Source organism: Periplaneta americana, chromosome 7 (assembly GCF_040183065.1).
Source record: "Periplaneta americana isolate PAMFEO1 chromosome 7, P.americana_PAMFEO1_priV1, whole genome shotgun sequence".
NCBI classification, from domain to species: Eukaryota; Metazoa; Arthropoda; class Insecta; order Blattodea; family Blattidae; genus Periplaneta; species Periplaneta americana.
The window spans coordinates 168034329-168056411 of record NC_091123.1 but is presented as its reverse complement, the minus strand read 5'-3'; the positions used below and the strand labels follow the sequence as shown (position 1 = coordinate 168056411).

Genomic DNA, 22083 nt, shown 5'->3' with positions numbered 1-22083 from the left:
GGTGCTGATTTTGACCAATAAATACATTACAAATATTACAATAAATATAGGCTAGGTGTTTTATGTAAATTTGTGAAAAATGTATCTGCTTAAATAATAAAGGTATCCCCGTCACACGCCATGAAGGCGCTTGGGGGGCATGGAGGTAGAGCCCCATGCTTTCCATGACCTCGGCACTAGAATGAGGTGGTGTGGTCGGCACCACGCTCTGACCACCTTTTACCCCCGGGAAACACCCGATACTCAATTTTATAGGAGGCTGAGTGAACTTCGGGGCCGTTCTGGAAGTTTGGTAACGAAAAATATTAAATAATAGAATACATAATTTGATTTAAGTAAATTTTTGCGTTTTATCTATGTTAATTTCCTCTCTCTCTCTCTGGTGACAAGTCATGCTCAAGGCTGCAGTGAAATCTTGCAAAGTCTCCTGGGCAATAAATTCCTAGTGTCGGGGGGTAAAAAAAAACAATGTTAGATTCTGCGATGCGGTCTGGTCTGTGACGTAACAAACCTAAGGAGGGACTTCACAAAAATGACTAACTAGCAAACATTCTGATGGGGGCAAATAAAAAAGTTAATTTTTTTCTTTCACCATGTTAATGTTAAAATAAGTGCTTATACAAATTTTGGCCACTCGACCGCAATTACGAGGCAGTAAAAAATAAGTTCGCCAGGGCCCGTTAATAGAAAGAAAACGCAATTTCATTGGAAAAATGTATTGGAACAGACGCAGCAATTTTTGAGCTACTATTCCCTACCGGAAATGAGACATTTGTCATATCATGGAATCGACACAGAGGTGCAGACGCTGTCAAACGCTGGTTGCGATCCCAGGCGTTTGACTTCTACGACACAAGGATGCAAAAACTGATCCCATGGTGTGACAAATGTCTCAATTCAAGTGGGGGATATGTTCACAAATAGCGCAACAATTGCTGGATCTGTTTCAATAAATCTTTCCATGTAAATGTGTTTTTTCTTATGTAAAAAAATCCCAGGGAAAATCACTTCTAGACAGCCTCGTAATTGTGGTCGAGTACCAAAATTTGTATAAGCACTTCTCTTGACATGATTAACATGGTTGAAGGAAAAAATTTAACTTTTTTATCTGCCCCAATCAGAATGTTTGCTTGTAAATGGTAATAATTGGTGGCACTGGTTAACACAATCCCACACAACTGTCACTCCAATGTAGTAATCAATGCCATAGCTCTTCGGTACAGCGCTCCATATCTTAATGGCCAACAATGTTGTGGATCGCTTGGAGGGTCTAGGTAACCAAACACAGGACTCTAGTAATAACTCAAGCAACTGGCCATATTATTACATGAACCACAAGCCCCAAAATCTGCCACGACATCTGTACATTAGGCATGCCTTCACTTGAATAGTGCAGGAAATCTCGTCTGTGTGAACACAGCACGCAAGGAACTCTTCACTTGTGGTTGACCCAGTGTGTCTAATGATTCTAATACAAATCAATGCATCAGATATTTCTCGACAAGTGGCTAGTGTGCAGAACAGATGGTTACTTATGCACTACAATGTCAGCAGCTTTCGAAATTAAATTCCAGCTAGAAACCTATTTTAACGACAATCAAGCTGACATCGTGCGCATTTAGAACCATGTAAACAAGCGTCTTCAGGATTTAACTAGTATAGATAATTATAAATTAATCACTTCTTTTTGTCGTTCATATTTCGAAAGAGGAGTAGCAATATTTTAGTTCACACGTATCCCTTTCGAAATTCACTGAAACACTACCTAGCAAATAACTGCTTTTATAAGCTGGACGAATGCTTGAGAACAGAGTTGTATTGTTACTCTTCGTCCAGCAATTGAGTTGACAAGGTTCCATTTAGACTTATTTATTCATTCCTAACTTTATATGTAATGTTTAGTACCTACCAAACCCCAGGCCTCTTAACAATATGAATAATCCTTTATTGAGTTAGTTAACTAAAATATAGCAACTAACTTTTGTTTTCCTTAATATTGTTATTCAATTATTTTACATCACATGCGTTATTCTAGAAAAAAATTTATATACTGTATGTATGTATGTATGTATGTACAGTATAATTATTTCATGCAGTTGTTTATTGTAAAACTATTGTTAATGTAGGCATCCTATTAATGACTATGTTACTTGAATATTTATATTTTAATATTGAACACTGTACCTTGCTAATGGAAAATGAATTACTATCACTATGACTCTTTCTTCTTCCTCTATCAATCGCTATTTCATGTCAGTTTTTTTAGTCTTTGAAGTTTGTCAGTAAGTTATATGTGTGCCTGTCAAGCGAGGTAACAGAGATCAAGTGTCAAGTGTAATGTAACGAAAACAGAAATGTAACGCTGAGCCAATTCCACGGTACAGGTGCAATTGAGGCGCTCAGCGCGCAAATGGCCCAACCCACAAAATTATATTTCCACTTTACCTCTTTGTAACAAGCGCAAAATGCGATACACAGACAAAAATTGTGCTGAAATGTCATGGAAAAATTGGGAATTATTATTCGGTCGATTTGCACTTTGAACAGAACAATATGAAGAGCTCTTTAAAACAATAAGCTCAATATGTAAATTTTGTGGGCTGAGCGCCTCTATTGGATCCGAGGCATGTCTACACTGTGTTAGTGGCGTTATCAGCGAAGCAGAAAAAAGAACAGGAGAAACTAAATTGTATTTCGGAATGCACAAAATGGAAATAAGAAAAGCATCTCTGTCATCTTAACGACACTCTTTATTCATACAACTTGTAAGTACAGTACAGGCATTGGAATATGCTGTATATTGCTAAGAATACGAATGTAAAGTATCAACACGCCATACAAATTCATATTTAAATTAAGTAATACAATTTTTGAGTTTATATCTCCGGTTTAGAATTCAGAGACAATCGCAATGTAAAACGTTCTTCAGTTTCAAAAGTGATCATTTCAGAGTAGATCTGGACAAATACAGTCTGAAATACATTACTGAAATTCAATAACGTAACATAGCCCGAATTACTTACAACGAATCCATATATAGACCGATCATTTAGTCCTGACAGCTCAGCGACGCGAAAGAGGGGAAGTAATAGGAGGAGTGGGGAGAGTTCCGGAGCAGAGATAAGGGCGAACAGTCGGTAAAGGAATGCAATACAGCTTAATTTGTACTGGAAACATATCGCTCTACCACACGAATGACATCCGATCGCTGCGAAGGCAAGCGAGTGAATAACCCAAACACACCTTGGCGTAAGTAAATGGACTCGCCTGACCCAGGCGCACATGCCCGCGACTGTCAGGACTAAATAATCGTGCTGTACTTATAGTTTGTAGTGGGGACCAGAATCCTGTGGCAGATTTTCTTTAACTTAGGCCTAATATGTTAAATTCTAGAAACATGTACGTATATCGTGTCTTCTTAACACTTTTAATTCACAAGAATCATGAAGTATGTAATACAATATACATTACTGAGCTTACAATTCTAATGTATTCCAAATATCAAGCTGGTAAGTCAATCACTATATCTCCTGTGCTAACGAATTATTGTGTCTATTAAGCATTTCAATAAGTATACCAGAAATCTGAATTATTAGGCCAGAAATTGAATTAGCTTGCATTTTACGCATGCAGTCAAATATGCGTTTATAATTGCTATGTTTTGCATAGGTGAAGGGATGAAACGCTGCTGGTCACTTACGTGCTCCGCAGTGGTAGGCAGGCTACCAGTAGTGGAAGAGTGATGGTGGGAGTGGTAATAGTGATAGTAGTAATGGCGGTAATAGTGGTAGTTGTAGTAGTAGTAGTAGTAGTAGTAGTAGTAGTAGTAGTAGTAGCAGCAGCAGCAGTAGTAGCAGTAGCAGCAGCAGATTCCCGTATTAGATGGGGACTGAAATGTAACTGTGATACATCAAGTACGGCACACAGGGCAGCAAGACGGTTCAATTTGTGTTAACGTTTACTCCACAAAAGCTCAAATTCGGATACAGATACAGCGAATTAATTTCTCCCAAATAACGGTTTTGCAATGCAGAGGTTCCTAAACTTTCGAGAGTCTACTTTATTTTGGCGCACACTCTAAAATTATTTTCATAATAAATTTTGTCTGACAAGTTTGTTCTAGTTGTTAAAATTTTCGTTATGTAGTGAATTAGACATCCTTAATAAATTAATAACAATATTAAAATTTACTATTAGTTTTGAAATATGTTTTTAATACATAAATTAAAAGTTACTTTACATTATACGATGTCTTTATTTAAAAAAATAAAACCAGTTTTTGGACTTGTCACAATGTTGTGAATGTGCTTTGCATCTGTCAGATTTGTAAAACCTGGCTCAATCGTAGACAGACATTACTAATTCGCAAGGCTGGCTCAACTTTGAGTTTACTTCAAGACTATAAGAAGACCAGACTAAAGCAGAAAATATACAACCATACTAATAATAATGAGTGTCGTATGACGATGCAAGGATCGTGCAGACAAAAACTGTAAGAAGGTCATTGTAGATCAATAAGCTTGAATCAGAAGACAGTTCTAACAGCTGCTCTTCTTATTTTTGCAACCAAGAACTTGTTCAATGATTTAACTTTCCGTTGTATAAAAAAATATCTTAATTTTAATGTTAATTAATCAAGATTTTATTTTATATTTCCAACGATATAAGATGCGAATTCATTATTATTTGCGAGTATATAGTTGATGAGAACAAGAAACTAGTGAAATTCTCTGTTGTGAACTAGACGAGACCACAAGTTTAATTTATTTAGGCTATCGTTGCCTCGGTCAACAGTGGACACTGAATTTTGACCCTAAAAACTGAAATTTACAGAATTTAGGAGCTAAAATTGGCAGATAGATAGGCAAGAGAAAACTCTCACGTGATCTTATTCCCGTTAACCTCTATGTCTCAAGTGCCTGAGATAAAAGAAAATTCGAACAAGCTCAGAAAAATCAGAGAAGTAATAAAATTAAGCTTAATGAAAACATATCTTGGTACCGCACACTCCTGCGGGCCCTCGGTGGTCCGTGGAGCACAGTTTGGGAACCGCCGTCTTAACGTATTGTACATGCCTTCTATAATACTCTGTATACGATGTAAACGTCACAATCTGTGTAATATAGTTATTAAGAAATATTAATTTGTGCAAAATTGCCGAGGCAAATCCATTGAAATCTGGTAAAAGTGAAGAAAGGTACAAATGTCTGCTTGTTCCTATCCCTACGAACTCTCCCTATATTAAGTGTGGCACTTGCAGTGCGGTGCAAACTCACTCACTCGCGTGCCACTTCTCGCAAGATGGTGAAGTATGAATAGGCAGAATTCAGGACCTGAAACAAGAAAGCAATAATGTGATTATGAAGACCAAAATGAACAGCACAAATCCACTTAGGAGAAATTATTTTCCTTTTCATTTTTAATTTATTGTATTCCACAGATCTTACATCTGCATTGAAGCCTTAAGATTGGAAGAGTCCACTGCAAGAATGATGGATGTCATTTGGGATACATTTATCAGGAGAAGCAATTGAAAGTTTTAAATGCTTAGCGCTCAAAGCTTAACTGTGATTTTCCGATCATTACTGGACAATGACAATCAGTGTTAATGCCATATAACTCTGTATGTACATTCTATATGTCTTAAGCTATGCATTGACAGTCTTGGTTCATTTTCGACAAGAAAGTGACATCCATCATTCTTGCAGTGACTCGTCATTTGGAACAAGTCAAGAGTTACACAAGTTCTTGGCACAATGAGATGAGATGGAGGATTCGCCATAGATTACCTGACATTTGCCTTACAGTTGGGGAAAATCTCAGCAAAATCTCAATCAAGTAATCAATGAATCTAACCCAAGCCCGAGCGCAGCTCCGGATCAACAGAAATTCTTGTTCGTATCTCATTCAAATTTGAAACAACCATCAAATTTCACAGCCGTATTATGTCCTTTACGCTTGAAATATATATGCTATATATGACGCATACGTTAGCGATCTTACAAATAAAACTCTTATGTAGATGCTGAACTATCTTGTTTATTAGTCGAGTGTAAATTGCTGACTAACAGTCACTACAAAGACTGTGTATAAACCGGGAACGGAAATATTGTTAAAATAAATGTATTCAAATGTGAGGTCGCATCTCTTATCAGACAGCAGGCCTGCATCTCACTTATTAGCTACTATACAGCGTTCTGAGTTCAGAAGATACCATTGGGTGTACAGAAGTCCTCTTAGTGGACATCCCCCCTCTTTGTAACATAACTAAAATTACTTACGTATTTTCTAACGTACGGTATATAAAATAACAAAACTGAATATATATTCAATTTATTTGTTTATTGAAAATACAAATAAACTAATATATTATGTCTATTTAAAAGCAATATAAAGCGTCTATTGCATCAGGCGTGGGTTCTACTCCCGCTTGGGCTGATTACCTGGTTGGCTTTTCTCCAACTGTATGGCGAGTGTCAGGTAATCTATGGCGAATCCTCGGCCTCAACTCGCCAGATACCATAGCACTATCAACAATTCAATCGATTCTAAATAATCGAGTAGTTGATACAGCGTCGTAAAATATCCAACTAAAATAAAAATAAAATAAAGCGTCTATATTTGAATGAATACTTAGTTACAATAATTAGGCTACCCTCTGTTATTTTATATACGTTAGAAAATACGTAAATAAGTAATTTCAGTTCTGTACTACAGTAAGGGGGATGTCCGCTAAGAAGGGTGCTATTCATAGACATTTCGCTAGCCCGCGCTACGAGCGTGCTAAACTAGCCCTGGCTATCGACTGATTACTTGTACAGGATTCATATCATATCATATCGCTAACACTGGTTTATGAATATGAAAAACGTTAGTTCGCTGATCATCCACCAGAAGCCCGCGCTAAGAATGTCTATGAATACGGCCCTAACTGTATATACCCAATGGTATTTTCTAAACGCCGAACGCTCTATAATCAGCGATGTATGTAATGGAGGGGGAGGGAGAGACAGATATCAACAGTATATATGGCAGTAACGAGTCACCAGACTGTGTGAAGGCTACTATGAATTCATTCTACACCAACGTACGACCTGGATTTAATTGGAAACAGTTAATTGTATCCGATCTGAACTCCATTGAAAATGTCAAAGCCAGGACACTAGGTTTTCAAAAAATGGCTTGTGTATTAGCACGGCAGTCTTTGCTTATAGAGGATTTAAGATCCAGGCTACAGCTGCTATCTACCCAGAATTACTGCAAATCAGACGAAGAAAACGGTCCGAAATCGATCCCGACTTTATTCAATTGAAGCCATGTTGAATCGAAACTGGACCGGACAGAACAGTCTTAACGACACAAGCTGTGTACTTCCGTGAACCATATACACGTGCGTGCAATGTCAACGCTACCATTTTAGTAAATGCAGATCAAAATCTCTACTAGATTACAGCAAAAGCTAATACATACTGATGTGCTGTTCTATCATTCAACAATCTAGAGAATAGCCGACCAGATATCTGCTGTAGAACCTACGGACATCTGGAGGTAAGTGCTCAGCGCACGGAGAACATGTGCCACCAGGGGTCTCCGCAATACTTGTGGATGCTTTGCTTTGTGCTTACCATAAGGTTGTGTTGCCTTGCAGCTGTCAACGTCTGGGTTAATCGTAGATACTAACGTCGTAAGTCTGGCTCCACTTAAGTTTTACTTCTTGGCTAGTCTATTTATTTGTTCTTCAAGAAGACCAGAGCAGAATATGCTATGCGTTAGTGCAAATAGTAAGTGTTGTGTTGCAATTGAGCATGCAGGTGATGCAGATCCGAAACATGGAGGTTGGGTCTTTGTATCTTTTCCCTTACAGTCCCAAACAGCTCGAGAGATAGCGACCCAAAAGGACCTGCGGAGAGCCGAACTGGGCGCTGCGACCTCATGACTATCAGGGAAACACTCTTCTGGAACTTCACAGGCTCCTCATAGAACTCGCACAGCAAAGCCGCTGTCCCAACCCTCTCGCTCTGAAACCAAAGACAATCACCCTGAGAGCACAGAAGTCTGCATTTTTGTCAGGTTGTGATTTGTGTACTTTATGTTCACATATCGATTTACATGTCAGTTTATACTTGTACTGATGCAAGATATATTGCATAATTTATAACATGGTCCAATATAAATAGAACAAATACATTTACCTTTACACATAAAATATATAGAAACATACAAGGTAACGAAGATTCACCAATGTAGTTTGCAGAAAATGGTTGTCTTTCTGTTCACTATGATGCTGTTATGTAATTTATTACCATCACCATCCTATTAAGTAATAGGCCTGGGTCTAGTGGCCTTTCACGGTCTCCTTCCATTTTTTATAATTATGGAGGATCTGCAAATCTTCTCCGTTTGGAAATAGACACCTGCACGCTACTCTAGTTCTGCGGTCACATGAAAGGTATTCACGCCACTCAGGGACACCTGTTGAATGAAATTGTGGATGTGGAAAGTAGAATCCAAACATCTTCAAATGCATAGAATCGTATGGACACTTCCAGCGTGTCACTGTAACATACCGTGTGAAATCCCAAGCTGTCTGTGACCTGTCCAGCCAAGCCAAATGATGAAAAGTGATGTTAAAGATTTTGTCTCGTCTGACACTCTGAGACATTGAAACTTCCTTTGGAAACGTTTGTCTCTGATCTAGTTTTATAGCATTTGCTTGACACAATCATTTTCTCATTTCTATTAATTATTTGGCGAAACACACTGTGTGTATGTGTATATCAATGAGACAATGTATGTGTGCCCATCGACTGACTACTATAAGAACAAATAATTCTGAGAGCGAAGACGGAAGTCACCTGTGCTTGCAGCTCCGCAGAAATCCAGCAAATCAGTCCGAACTCCATCAACACGTAGCACAGGAACGAAACTGCCCTCACGTATTCGGCGCTCTCCGATGCACTCTGCGAATGAAAGGAAACAACTTTGAGGTAATTACTGCACACTAAAACGTGCCCAATCTTACCTATGGACAAGTGAACTATTTCGGTTTTATGGTGTTACTGGAAGCCCGAATATTATCTGTACTAATAATAAATCTGTAACCGAATTTTTTCTGGTAATTTTCGCTTTTTCAAAAAATAATTGGTGTTAGCATGTATAATTAATCATTCTGAGACCGAGAATCGCATTTTCGAAATTTTTGTTTGTAAGCATGTCTGTCTGTCTGGATGTGTTATCTTTTCACGCGATAACAGCTGAACGGATTTCTATGAAAACTGGAATATAAATTAAGTTCGTTCTAACTTAGATTTTAGGCCATATGATATTCAAAGCACTTTATTTAAAAGGGGGTTATAAGGGGACTTGAATTAAATAAATCTAAATATCTCGCTTATTATCGATTTTCATGAAAAATGTTACATAACAAAAGTTTCTTTAAAAATGATTTCCGATAAGTTTTATTCTATGAAAAATTTTTATGGGACTGATATTTAACTAGATACAAGAGTTTTAAAATAATACGTTTTATCATGGCCGCCTGACTAATAGGCTATAATGAAATGAAAACAAATGACTCCGTCTATTTAAGACAGCCTTGCACACAACAAATGAAGAATATTATTCATTTAATACTATTTTTATACGGATATATATATATATATTTATATTCTATGATGGGAATATAATATAAATGTTTAATATACAGAGAACGTTTGTATGAACAGAAGCTAATTAACCGATTTGGATAATTCCTTCAATATTTGAAATTTGTAGTTTCTCTAAATAGATGTAATGCTGCATCTGAGGACTGAGGTGAGCTTAAAATAGATCTTTACGCACAGAAAACTTGATATTCTGTCGAAATATTGTATAACTTCATTATTTAAACTTTATTTGGTCCACATAAAATACTCTAATTTTATACACTTCAGTTTCTTTTTGTCCACAGAGGTTTTTAAGAGTTTTGTCGTAAAGATGAGTATTTTTACTGGATCAAAAATACAGCACATATAGAGTGAATATAAGCATTTTACCATTGAGCTCACTGGAGCCGAGTTATTTTAACAAGTGACATGAAATGGCGTTCCTGCGCTCATAATTTACCCATATTCGTTTCCTGTGCTTCTTAAAATAATATTTGTATCACATTCATTTTCATTTTTTTATCTACATAAACAACAATGCCCAACAGAGCAAGTTGGCTCAGACGGTAGAATTTGAGACAAGCATTCGGGAGGTCACGGGTTCAAACTCTGTGGACGATCAATCTGAATCGGGTTTTTCATGGTTTTCCTTAGTCATAAAGGCAAATGTTAGATTGGAAATTTATATGCCGTGATTCATCACCGCCTCAATTACCATTAAGATGAACATTAATCAAGATCTATAATCAGTTACATGAACACAAGCCATCTACAACACACAATAGAAATAGGAACTCAACAAGAGTAAAAACGGCCTACTGGTATACCCACACATTCTAAACACGCGACATGACCACAGATGTTAAAGCGTGTAGTTATAAACTTAACAAAGAAAAAAAGATGCACAATGAGGTTAACATAAAAAATTATCTTCGTACACAATCCACTCTATATTGACATTAATTTGGAGTGATTTACTAAAAAATGCAGTCAAGACTAATTTATAAAATGTTAACCTTGCACCAAAAACAGATGTTCTCTGAACCAAATGATCGTATTTCAATTATTTTCATGTAATAACAATTAAGAAACATATCAAAGGAATTATCCTTGCAGGAAACGAGTGCTCTCTGGACCAAAATGATCGTATTTTAATTATTTTAATACAATTTCAATTAAGTAACATATTAAACGATTTATCCTTCTATCAAACACGGATGTTACCTGGACCAAATGTCCTATTTTAATTACTTTATATTTATTTCTAACAAGTGCAGGGAAGCGCACTGGTATGACTAGTTATTAATAAATGCCTAGTTATAAAACTCAATTTCAAAGAAAACAAGCGATCTGTCTCTGCGGTAGCTGTGTGGTCTAGAACCCTAGACCATGAGTCTGTCATTCATCCAAAAATGCATAGTGCACTTGTGGCGAACAAGATCGCAGTTATATATATTATTATTTTAATGTACCGAAGTACATATGATATTTCCATGCAGATATTCTGCGTCATCATACGATGTAAGAGTAATGGAACGGAGAAAAATTCTCTCCGGCGCCGGGATTTGAACCTGGGCGGCCACTAGAGGGAACCCAAGAGTTGGAGCTTAATCTGAGACGATTCTGTCCGACGCCGGGGTGGTATCCAGTGTGGCTTAGTGGATAAAGCATCAGCACGTAGAGCTGAAAACCCGGGTTCAAATCCCGGCGCCGGAGAGAATTTTTCTCCGTTCCATTACTCTTACATCGTAAGATCGCAGTTGTTTTTTTTTTTTCCGGGGCTCTACCTAAGCTAGGCAGCAATACCACCCCCCTCTAAAACGTATAGTTAAATAATCTCAACTAACTCACAGATAAGAGAACGCCGATGAAAGCCAGCAGTACCGCAGTGCACAGCATTTGCATGAACATGACGGGGGCGACGGCCTCATTCAACTGCTTGGAGAATCTGGAACAGTACAGAACTAGTCCAACCTAATAAAAATAAGTAAAGGCAACATAGTTATGTTTCACACTAAACTTATTTAGGTTACTTTTGGCATTGGAACATACTTCAAATATAATCCCCTACCATGTTAGCAATATGTTGCCAAATTCTTGAAAGACGGCGCACTCCATCTGCAATATAATTTCTAAGATATCTCTCAATGATCGATCTAAAGCTCTTGTGATGTCAAGCAATACCTCGCAGGAGTTATTTCATTTTCCAAAACAAGTCATAATCACAAGGGCTCATGTCTGGTGAATCTGGTGGCTGTTGCAGTAATTCCCAATGCCATCTGCTTAATAAATTGCCACTACTGACAGCGAGTGTTATTATGTAACACAACAGCCTCTGCTGAATGGGCAGACGTCGCAATGCTGCACGCAACATAAGAATAGTAAACTGCATTAACGTTTGTACAGTATGCACAGAAATATTACGTTCATAATCATGACAAACAATAATCATTACTTTTAAACGATCCTGCAATGCGCGGCATCTTTTTGGGCGTGGCGATTCATTTGATTGTCGTTTGCGCTCATGTGTATACGAAAGTACCCATGTCTCATCGATTGTGATAATGCGACGAAGAAAGGCTTCACCTTCATGTTCATTTATGCAGTCTTGCTGTCTCCATTCGCTGACACTTTTCAATTTCAGTTAGGCTATGCGGAACCCAGCGGGCACAAACTTTCCTCATTTTCAGTTTCTTTGCTAGAACTTTTTGGACAGACGATGCTGCAATACCAGTTCCATGGAAATCTCCACACATGTCCAGCGTCTGTCTTTTCCAATAAAGCCCTTACAGCCTCAATATGGAAATCGGCTGTTGCAACGATGGGTCTACCAGCGCGTTGTTTGTGGAAGGCTTGGGTTCAACGTACAGCGGACTTTAGTGAGTGAGCTAGAAGATGCAGCCTTGTGAACTGAGAACTGACAGTTTTGTTCTGTACATAGTGCTTTGAGAACATTAGTTGAAAGTAGGAGTACATAGTTGTTCTTCTCAATAATACACGTGAATTGTCATTGTCGCTGTGTGGAGTGCAATAACGACTACTGTGTTGAGTGGAATATCCATTGTTGACGGGTGTGTGGTTAAAGTTAGAAATAAAAGTCACATCACATTATTGTTGAAATATAAAAGTTACAGTATTATTTTGTTTTATTGAGGAATTACTTGTCAATAAGTTTATTACGCACAATATACTTAACTTTATTTCAATCGGTAATTATGTATGGAATTATAGGATGGAGTAGCTTATTTAAAATCAATTTTAATCCACTTTATTTATTGCAGAAAAAAGTAATTAAAATATGTCTTCATGTACCTATTGATTTTCCATCTCAAAAATTGTTTTTAGACTTTATTATATTGTATTAATAAAATTCATACATAAAAATCGAAATAATTTTGAATTGTATTCTCATAGTTATGAAACAAAAGGTATGAATTCTTTAAGGGGAAATGGACGTTATCGCATGCAAAGTAATGGTAAAAAAGCCTATCTTCAAGCGGTCAGAATTGTAATACTATTTATCACAGCTCTTTCATTTTTTTAGTGATATATGAATACACATTAAGCTTTAAAATGAAAGAAGAATGGTTAGTCTAGTGTAAATCTTACCCTTAAATTAATATTTGAATTTAATCATATATTTTATATAAATTCACTACATACCTGTGATTAGGTACACCCTATTCACTTATCATAGCACACATTGAATTAAAATTTTGGCCACTTACTGCTAATAGATATTAAAAAATACCCTACTAAAATTATTAAAATATCTGTAATATTATGGGCATACGGCTTATACTAATCTTCAATTCCTTTTTAATTTATTGACGGTGATGATTGTTATAAGCCCTATGCCCTTAATATTATAGATACATGAATAATTTTAGTAGGGTATGTTTTAGTATCTATTAGCAGTAAGTGGTCAAATTTTCAATTCAATATGTGCTATAATAAGTGAATAGAATGTACCTAATCACAGACATGTAGTGGATTTATAAAAAAAATTGTGCTTAATTGAAAAAATTAATTTAAGGATAAAGATTTACTCTAGAGTAACCATTCTTTTTCATTTCAAAGCTTAATGTGTATACATATATCACTAAGAAAATGAAAGAGCTGTGATAAATAGTACTATATTTATGACTGCTTGAAGAGAGGCTATTTTTACCATTATTTTGCATGCGATAATTACCAACTCCCCTTAAGATTGTTTGAACCAAAATGCAACACTGCTACAGTATTTAATCATAGTAGTAATTTAGGCCCAAGAATATATAACAAATTTATACTTAAATATCCTAATTTCGTCAATTCTAATAGTTATAGTATTACATTTAAAAGGTTATGTATGGATTTATAAATGATGAAAAATTGTAAATTTAAATTTACAACTGCTGGATTAAAACACAGCAGGAATTTTGGACCCAGAATATACAAAGCATTAATTAGAGCTTATCCTGAATTAAATACACTGAACACACATACATTTAGGAAACAGATTAATTATTTAATTGTTTTGTCTTTCCTTAAGCTATATGAGTTTAAAATCGTGCTACTTTGTATTTTCTATATTTGTGTATGTCATTACATAGTCTGTATTTTACTATATATTAATATTATTATTGTGCTGAATTAACACTCTTCAATTTAATACAGGTAAGTAGACTGAACTGCGCCCGAGCACGAGCTTCTGCTCTTGAGGGGTGCAATGCTTAATGTAGTGTAAACCTTGTGTATAAATTTGAATTTGAAAAAATATATATATATATATATGTATATATATATATATATATATATATATATTCTTATTGCGTAGTAGACATAAAACAAATCGTATTTTATACTTTTTAATTTCAACTTAGGAATTCACTCCTGAGCACGAGTTCTACTCTTTCAGGGGTGAGCTAAAGTTTTCTGTTTACATTATATTTTATATTACAATTATTAGCAAAATAAAATAAATAAATAAATAAATAAATAAATCACTGTAATGGTGACAGTGTTGTGATTGTGGTAACAATTTTGGTAGTTGTAGCGGTAGTAGTAGTAGCAGTAACAGTAGTAGCAAGTTAGTAGTGGTAGTAGTAGTAATAGTAGTAGCGGTAGTAGTAGAGTACTGGTGGCTGCAGTAGCAGTAGTAATGATAGTAGCAATATTTTTAACGATGCTTTCACCAATAGAGGTCATTGGAATGACCGACAAGTTTTGCTTGAGGTCCTTCAACAGGGCACGGGATCCACAGGCAATCATGTAAAGGATTTTACATCCCTTCAAAACCATTCGCACTTGGCAAGGTTTGAACCCGCGAATCTCGTATACAACGGACTTTATGGTACTCTCTTGATCAGCGACAAAGATTTTGATTATGACAATGGTGTAAATTACTATTACGTTAATGAAGGGGATAAGCGATAATTGTAGAGGTAATGTTCATTTCAACGATATTAATTCAACATTAGTAGAACCTAAATGTCTCACATCTGCTGGTCTAAAGCATAGCATAAATTTTGGCCCTCGGTTGTACAATGCTTTAACTAAATTACACCCAGAACTTCTAACATGTAACCCACTAACATATAACAAGAAAATTAGAAACGTGTTAATATCTTCAATTTGATTAAATAAATTTACAGCCTATGTGTATGAATTAATCAACCCATATTATATTTGTATTCTATAATTTTGAAATATATATTAGTCCTACTTTTCACATGCGATATTATTCTTCTCTAGTGTTAATATTATATTATATACTTCCATTGCCGCTGTAATTATATTTTAGTTCCTATTTTATTTTACTTATTTATTTTTATTATTATTATTTTTTATTTTAATATTATATCTGAACTGCGACCGAGCACGAGCGCTGCTCATTCGGTCTCAAATTTTGTTAATACTACTGTATCTTTTTTTTTATATTGCTTGTATTATTTTATTTCCATTTCTCTTGTTTGTTTGTAATTATATTCTTTATTCTGTATATTTAAATTTAAATAAATAAATTAAATAAATAAATAAACGATGAGGAAGATGATTTGATGATAAGAGAACTTTAAATTTTCTTTTATAAAGAATTCAGTAAATAAATAGCTCAAAATAATACTTTTTAGGCGTATTTTGACGAGTATTTCATTGCTTTTAACCAAGAAATACAAAATAATGGAATATGTATTGATTCATATCGCAAGAGAATGTTAAAATTAAATTTATTCAAAAGAAGGGCTCATATTCGTCTTAAAATATTATGTTTAATTTTTTCGGTGCTTGTGCATAATAATTAAGAAAGCAAATTTGCAGATAACTAATACGTTTTTGTTTGTTTTTTTTATCACAGCCTGACAAATCGTTTGTATAAGTACGATCGTCCTTGATGACTTTGATAGGATTCGGATGTGTGCGGACTATGGCCATTGCATCACCACTACTACGCATACTCACGCAAGAAGCCTCTGGTGGTGCTTGATGCATTTGTTCAAATAGAGCAGCATCTGCACGTGGAACTGAACTGCGGACGTACCGATAGCGGCAGAACCTGGAGACGAGCCAGAGTCTACGCATTTGGATGTAATCCTAACAGTAAAAAAAGACATGATGTGGTGAAACGCCGTCGGGGAGAATGGCTACTTAACTGATTAGCTTAACAAAGATTATCAAGATGTCAAACTTTTCACATTCAGTTAGACCTATATCTGTGGGCTGTTTGAAAATGCATGGATTGATCCTCATACTAGCGCTAGTACAAGAAACTAGAAACGAAAATATTAGTTCCTCAAATTCAATACTACGTGCATTTAGAGTATTAGTGCTTCGTTTCCTATGTGTTACTCGATTGCTGAATTTGAGTTATTGTCACTTTTAATACTGCCAAGTATGAATAATAAACATTCAGTCATGGAGCTCCAACGTAGTGCAATTGAATTCTGTATTTTTATAAGACCTCATTAAAAAAAAAAAAACTTCAAACTATGTGCAAACTTTCAAGGACGGTTTCAACTCATGGAAAGATCGTTTATAAGGAATAGTGGATTTATAGTTTTCTAGACGTACGATTTCTCTTAAGAAAATATATTCTCTTAGAGATTAATATTATACGCTTTCTAATTAATAACATGCAATATCTCAAGTTTTACCTGCAGTGTAATTGTGTATTTGCTGTCTCCTCCAATTCACCTGAGCTGTTGTCATCAGAATCTGAAACACAAACTGATATACCTTCAATTGTAATACTATTTGATACACTGAACTAGACAATAAAAGAATAGGCAAATTCTAAACCTTCGATAGAAAAAAAATGAACTGTTACTGCCACTGACTTATATTGATAAAGTTTTAAATGGAGTAAATTGCTGTTGCAAACGGACGCGGTGTAGACTGTCACTTTTCTGCGTAAATGTCGTAGAGGTTTCTTCGAATGCCATGTTGGAATCATATTTCCTACAAATTGGACCCATATTATAGTAACTTTATACTTTCCAAAATACAAGCAACTATAAACTATTCAACAAGAAAGTCAGTTCACAACTATAATATTGAAAACTATGTCCGGGATTTCTAGAACCTAAAAGTAATGACGCGTACTTTCTCATAGTACTTTGAGAGCTAATGCCAGAAGATAATGTCCCAAACAATCTCTCTGCGGCTATTAACAGCCTGTGCAATAGCACGAGGATACTGTGTATGAATATCAGAATCGATAAATATTAACAAAGGATTAAAGGTTATCCTCAACTCTTCTTAATATAACAATGTTAACAGAATAATAAAATAATGGAATCAATGGTAAAAGATAGCATAAAATTAACAGAAAATAAAATTTTCTATATGCAGAGAACCAGGTTATTATTTTCAAATCAGAAAATGAACTACAAGCCGCAGCATATCAGCAACATAAAACTGCCATGAAATGCTCTTTAAACATCTAGGACAAAATGAATGAGAAAATGTGTGGCAATTGCCTCGAGTATTAGAAAATTTCGCAATGAACTCCGTACAAACACACGAGCAGATTCATACTTAAAGTATCTTGATAGAGTGTAAGAGAAGGTCCTATGGCCTTAACTCTGCCAGTATAAATAAAGAATTATATTATTATTATTATTATTATTATTATTATTATAGCTTGCACACAAACACTGTCTTTCAGAGCCATTCTATGCGGTCTCACACGAAACTGCACTCACACTTTTAAGGTAGCTACACTAATCTACAGTAATTTTGTACATAGGATAATTCTGGGGTAATGTATTTTAAGGTAATGTTAAAAAATTAGAAGATTTGAATATAGAAAAAGGAATTGCATTATTTTACTACAAATACAAAATTGAACTATGCCAGTCTTATTTCCATATCTGTTGTAACATTTTTCTTTAGGGTTTAAATTACACAGTCGTGGACACCATGTTTGGTATGCATAATTGCATTCATCGTGTCAGTTTTTACTAGCTTCAGTTGCTAAAGGCTCTCTCACTGATGCATTTGACGAGTGGGCGGCAGGCAGCAGATTAGCGCCAAATGCCGTACAGCGGTAAACCAAACCAATAACAACTCTGCATGTATGTATAAGTATATCCATTCATTCATTGATCGATCGGTCTATCCAGTTCTATCTATCCACCAACCTATCCGTCCACCCATCTAACCTACCTAGCTACTTTCAAAACACAACTTTAAATAGGACTATATTTTTAAATAGTCTCTTCAGCCAATTGGGGAAACATTTTTTACTATACATCTTGATTACACAACTTTTAACACTATATCACTTCCGAATGTGTATTATATATCTTACGCGTGTTAAATATTACAGTATCTGGTTAACTAGTTATGGGTCATCTTCAGAACTGGTTGGTGCTGGTCTTGGCGCCTTTTGTTTGTGTTTCCTGTGGGGGTGTGTTTGTGTAGTGCAATGAGGAGTCAAAGAGTGTGTGTGTTCTGAAATTGAGTTGTGTTGAGAATTTCAATGGGATGTGTTTTTGTATGTCTGTATATTTCATATTGTTCTAGTGTGTTTAGTTTCTGGCTTTTTGGTTGAATATGTAGATTTCCATGTCTGTGTTGATGTCTCTGTAGGTGTGGTTAGCATTTGTGATTGTTCTGGATATGTGGAAGTGTTTTGTAGTTTTGTTATGGCTGTGATGTGTTCTTTGTAACGTGTCTGAAATGATCTGCCTGTCTGTCCTATGTAGAAGTTGTTGCAGGTGTTGCATTTGAGTTTGTATACGCCTGTGTGGTTGACTTTGTTTGTTTGTGTCGTTTGTGTGTTGACATGCTTTTATAGAGTATTATTTTGTTCTGTATGCGATGTTGTAATTTAATTTCTTGAATGGGATTGCAATCTTGTGTGTGTTTTTGTTTTCTATGTTAGTGTGATGTATTTTTTGAGTTCTGGTGTTTGTGTTCTATTCTTATGTTTTGTTCGGAATGCAGCTTGTTCGTGTTGTGTTGAATGATTGGATGTGTTGTGTATGTGTGTTGTTGTTGTTGGGTTTTCTGTATACTTTGAATGTGTGTTTGTTGTCTACTTTTGTTATTGTGATGTCTAGAAAATTTATCGATTTGTTGCTTTCAGTTTCTAATGTGTAGTGTAGCTTTGGGTATATTTTGTTTATATGTTGATGTAGATTTTGAATCTCTCTTTTGTTTCCTTTGTATAGTATTAGTCTGTCGTCTATATATCTGTGCCAATATATGATGTCTGCATGTTTGTTGTTGTCTTTGTTTAGTATGTACAGTATGTCTGTTCTATGTTGTCTAGGAATATTTCTGCTAGTATGCTGGAAATAGGTGATCCCATGGGTAGGCCTTCGGTTTGAGTGTAATATTTGTTACTGTATGTGAAGTAGCTTTGTTTTGTGATGGTGTTGGTAATGTGGATGATTTCTTCAATGTGTTCTCGTAGTGTGTTGTTTTTGAGCATCTGTTCCAGTATCAGTAGTGTATCTTTCATGGGTAAGTTTGTGTATAGGTTGGTTATGTCAAAAGTTGCTAATGTTATACTGTGTGGGATATGTTTGTCTTTTATTTTATTCACTACGTCTATGTTGCTTTTTATTGTTGCCTGTTTTTATTAGAAATTTTTACCACTTGATTTGAAGCCATTGGTCTTTCATTTACTTACAACATTTTTGCAAGAAGAAAAAAGTAACAATACTGTGGAACATTAATGCAAACAAACCAACAAGAAATGAAACTATGAAGTGAATGTTACCTTGACTAATAAAGTTGCCCCAGTTGATTGTATTACCCGCAGTGATATTATTACATTACAAACCATAAAAACAATATTTAAATTATGCGAGAAATGGCGTTTTTAAAATCGTTTTATTGCATTTGAAAAAAAAAGTTATTTTCTTTCAACCGTATTCCATTCTTCCGAGAACCATCAACGTCAGTGTTCCGAAGGAAGCAGAGTGATAATTAAACTCACCAAGTTTCTTCTTTGAGACGCTATTTCCTCCACGATCTTTAAATGTGTCTGCAACGTTTGTCGTGGCGTTCTTCAGAGAATCCGCCAGAAGAGAGAACTGCGCTGTGGCGTAGATTATCAGCGCCAGGAACGTCACGTTCATCAGGTTGACACAGACGAAGTACACTGCCATCGTCAGCAGCTCATATGCCGTGGTGAGCTCGAAGTAAGGGCTTTCCACGCCCCGTACTGGAAACCACTCTTTCATTCCAGAATCCCTTCGAATAGTCATCTGGTCTCCGGACGTAGAATTTAACATCTTATCCAAATTTGGACGCGGTGGTGTATTGAAACAAATTGATAATGCAGTGAGAACAAACGAAGTCCAAATATATTTCCCAAGTCTCATAGTGAGCTGAAAGTAATTGGCCAGGGAAGCTAATTCAACGTCTGTAGGAGGTTTACCCTGAATCAGGTAATTGTTGTCCAGCGATTTAAATAATCTGATGTACTTTGTGCGATACACGATCAGGACTCCCAATTTCAGTACATTTTTTGCATGGGCTATTGCAAATATGAATCCATAGCCTATGTCATTAGGGCTGTTACGCAATATGTACATTTCTATTGAAGTGCAAATCAAGTGTTGCGCGTGCAAGAATATGGTGAGTGCTTGCAGAAATAAGAAGAAGGCAGCCTTCCAGCGATTTGTTACTTGGCTGTAATCGACTAGAAGGCCAAAACACTTGAATATCTTCACGTTTAAGCTCAATATATTTAGCTTCTTGAGACTATCAGGTAATTCGACGTTGATCATTTTAACCACTTTACAATTATTATTCAATAAAAGATCAAATACTTCAGTTTGTATATCAGAATAAGAATACAAGATTAATTAGACATTACATGAAGAAAATTATGTTTTAAAAAATTCACGTATTTCATTCAGTGTATATTTAAATATCTACGAGAAACGCAGCAACAGTTACAAAGTTGTACTTATATATTAATTTAAATTTAAATTACAGACGTTTTCAGTACAGTGAACAGAGATGTTGACATATTTCCTAAATGTGAAATCAAAGAATGTGCGAGACAACTAAAGCCACAGTAAAGGAACTTCTACAACCAACATGGCTAACTTTTTATCATTTTATAAGTATTCAATACATGTTTATTAGGACATCAAAAGCTGAGTTAAATTATATTGGTATTGACGATGGTCATTTTTGTAGAAACCATTTCCGATATGTCTTTCCTTTCTACATTTAAAATGAAGCGTTTTTAAGTAATGACAATTTAATTTATTCATTTTCAATAATAACTTAGCGTCAATAGAAAATTCTACTTTCCTTAATTCAAAGTCGGTGACGTATTAATGAGCGTTTTAGAAAATTGTCTTAATACACCTTCTTATTCACAATTCAATACGCCACAAATTACTGTTAAATGAATTATAGCTACAAAATGTTTAATATTTCTTAATTCCATACTTACAGCTTTCTCAGGCCGATCAATATTATAAGCTTATTTGGCGCCGTTCGTTCTCACAACTGAATCAAGTCATTAGAAACGGCACCAGGCACTTACAAACGCTGCTGTTCATACTTGAATACCCTTTATGTTAAGAAATGCCATTATTCCATTGATTTATTAAGATGTACAGAAACTGCGCATTTTGCACAGCACATGTGAAAGGCTCCATTCCTGGAATAAGGTTATTTTATGAAGGTCTGATTGCTGTTGTGCTTTCGGACTTGAAAACTTTCTAAAACGACTGATTCAATTATAAGTTTATTCTTTAATTTCTTTTTACGCTCACTAATTTATACTTTTCTTCAATTATTTAATTCCAGTTACCATTATTACATTATTAAATGTAGCAAATCGAGAATATTTCTGAATTAGTTACTGTGTTTCTTTTCTTACATTTCTCGAAATTTTGATTTAGTCTCTCCAGGATCTGATTCGTTGTCACTATGAACATAGTAGCCAACTTTCAATGCTCTGGAAATTCTAAATTGTATGAGA

General features: G+C 35.4%; 1 protein-coding gene across 1 annotated transcript; it reads right to left on the bottom strand.

The window, feature by feature from the left end:
* Positions 1 to 2730: 2730 nt before the first annotated feature.
* On the bottom strand, positions 2731 to 20869 carry LOC138703689 (odorant receptor coreceptor-like). Its single transcript, XM_069831791.1, has 7 exons — positions 20074 to 20869; positions 16778 to 16838; positions 16086 to 16217; positions 11496 to 11592; positions 8856 to 8960; positions 7626 to 8018; positions 2731 to 5333 (listed from the first exon to the last, which is right to left on the bottom strand). Exons 1-6 carry the CDS (start codon positions 20867 to 20869, stop codon positions 7770 to 7772), a joined length of 1440 nt encoding a protein of 479 aa, XP_069687892.1. The 3' UTR covers positions 2731 to 5333; positions 7626 to 7769.
* Positions 20870 to 22083: the final 1214 nt, after the last annotated feature.

Bases quoted from the DNA above. Each gene is read 5' to 3' on its own strand.
- LOC138703689 (XM_069831791.1), bottom strand. From the start codon at position 20,869: ATGATCAACGTCGAATTACCTGATAGTCTCAAGAAGCTAAATATATTG. The intron at 16,218-16,777 runs GTAAAACTTGAG...TTTTACTGTTAG, and splicing joins AATACACAATTACACTGCAG to GATTACATCCAAATGCGTAG. The intron at 8,019-8,855 runs GTGACTTCCGTC...CTTTGGTTTCAG, and splicing joins CTGCGGAGCTGCAAGCACAG to AGCGAGAGGGTTGGGACAGC.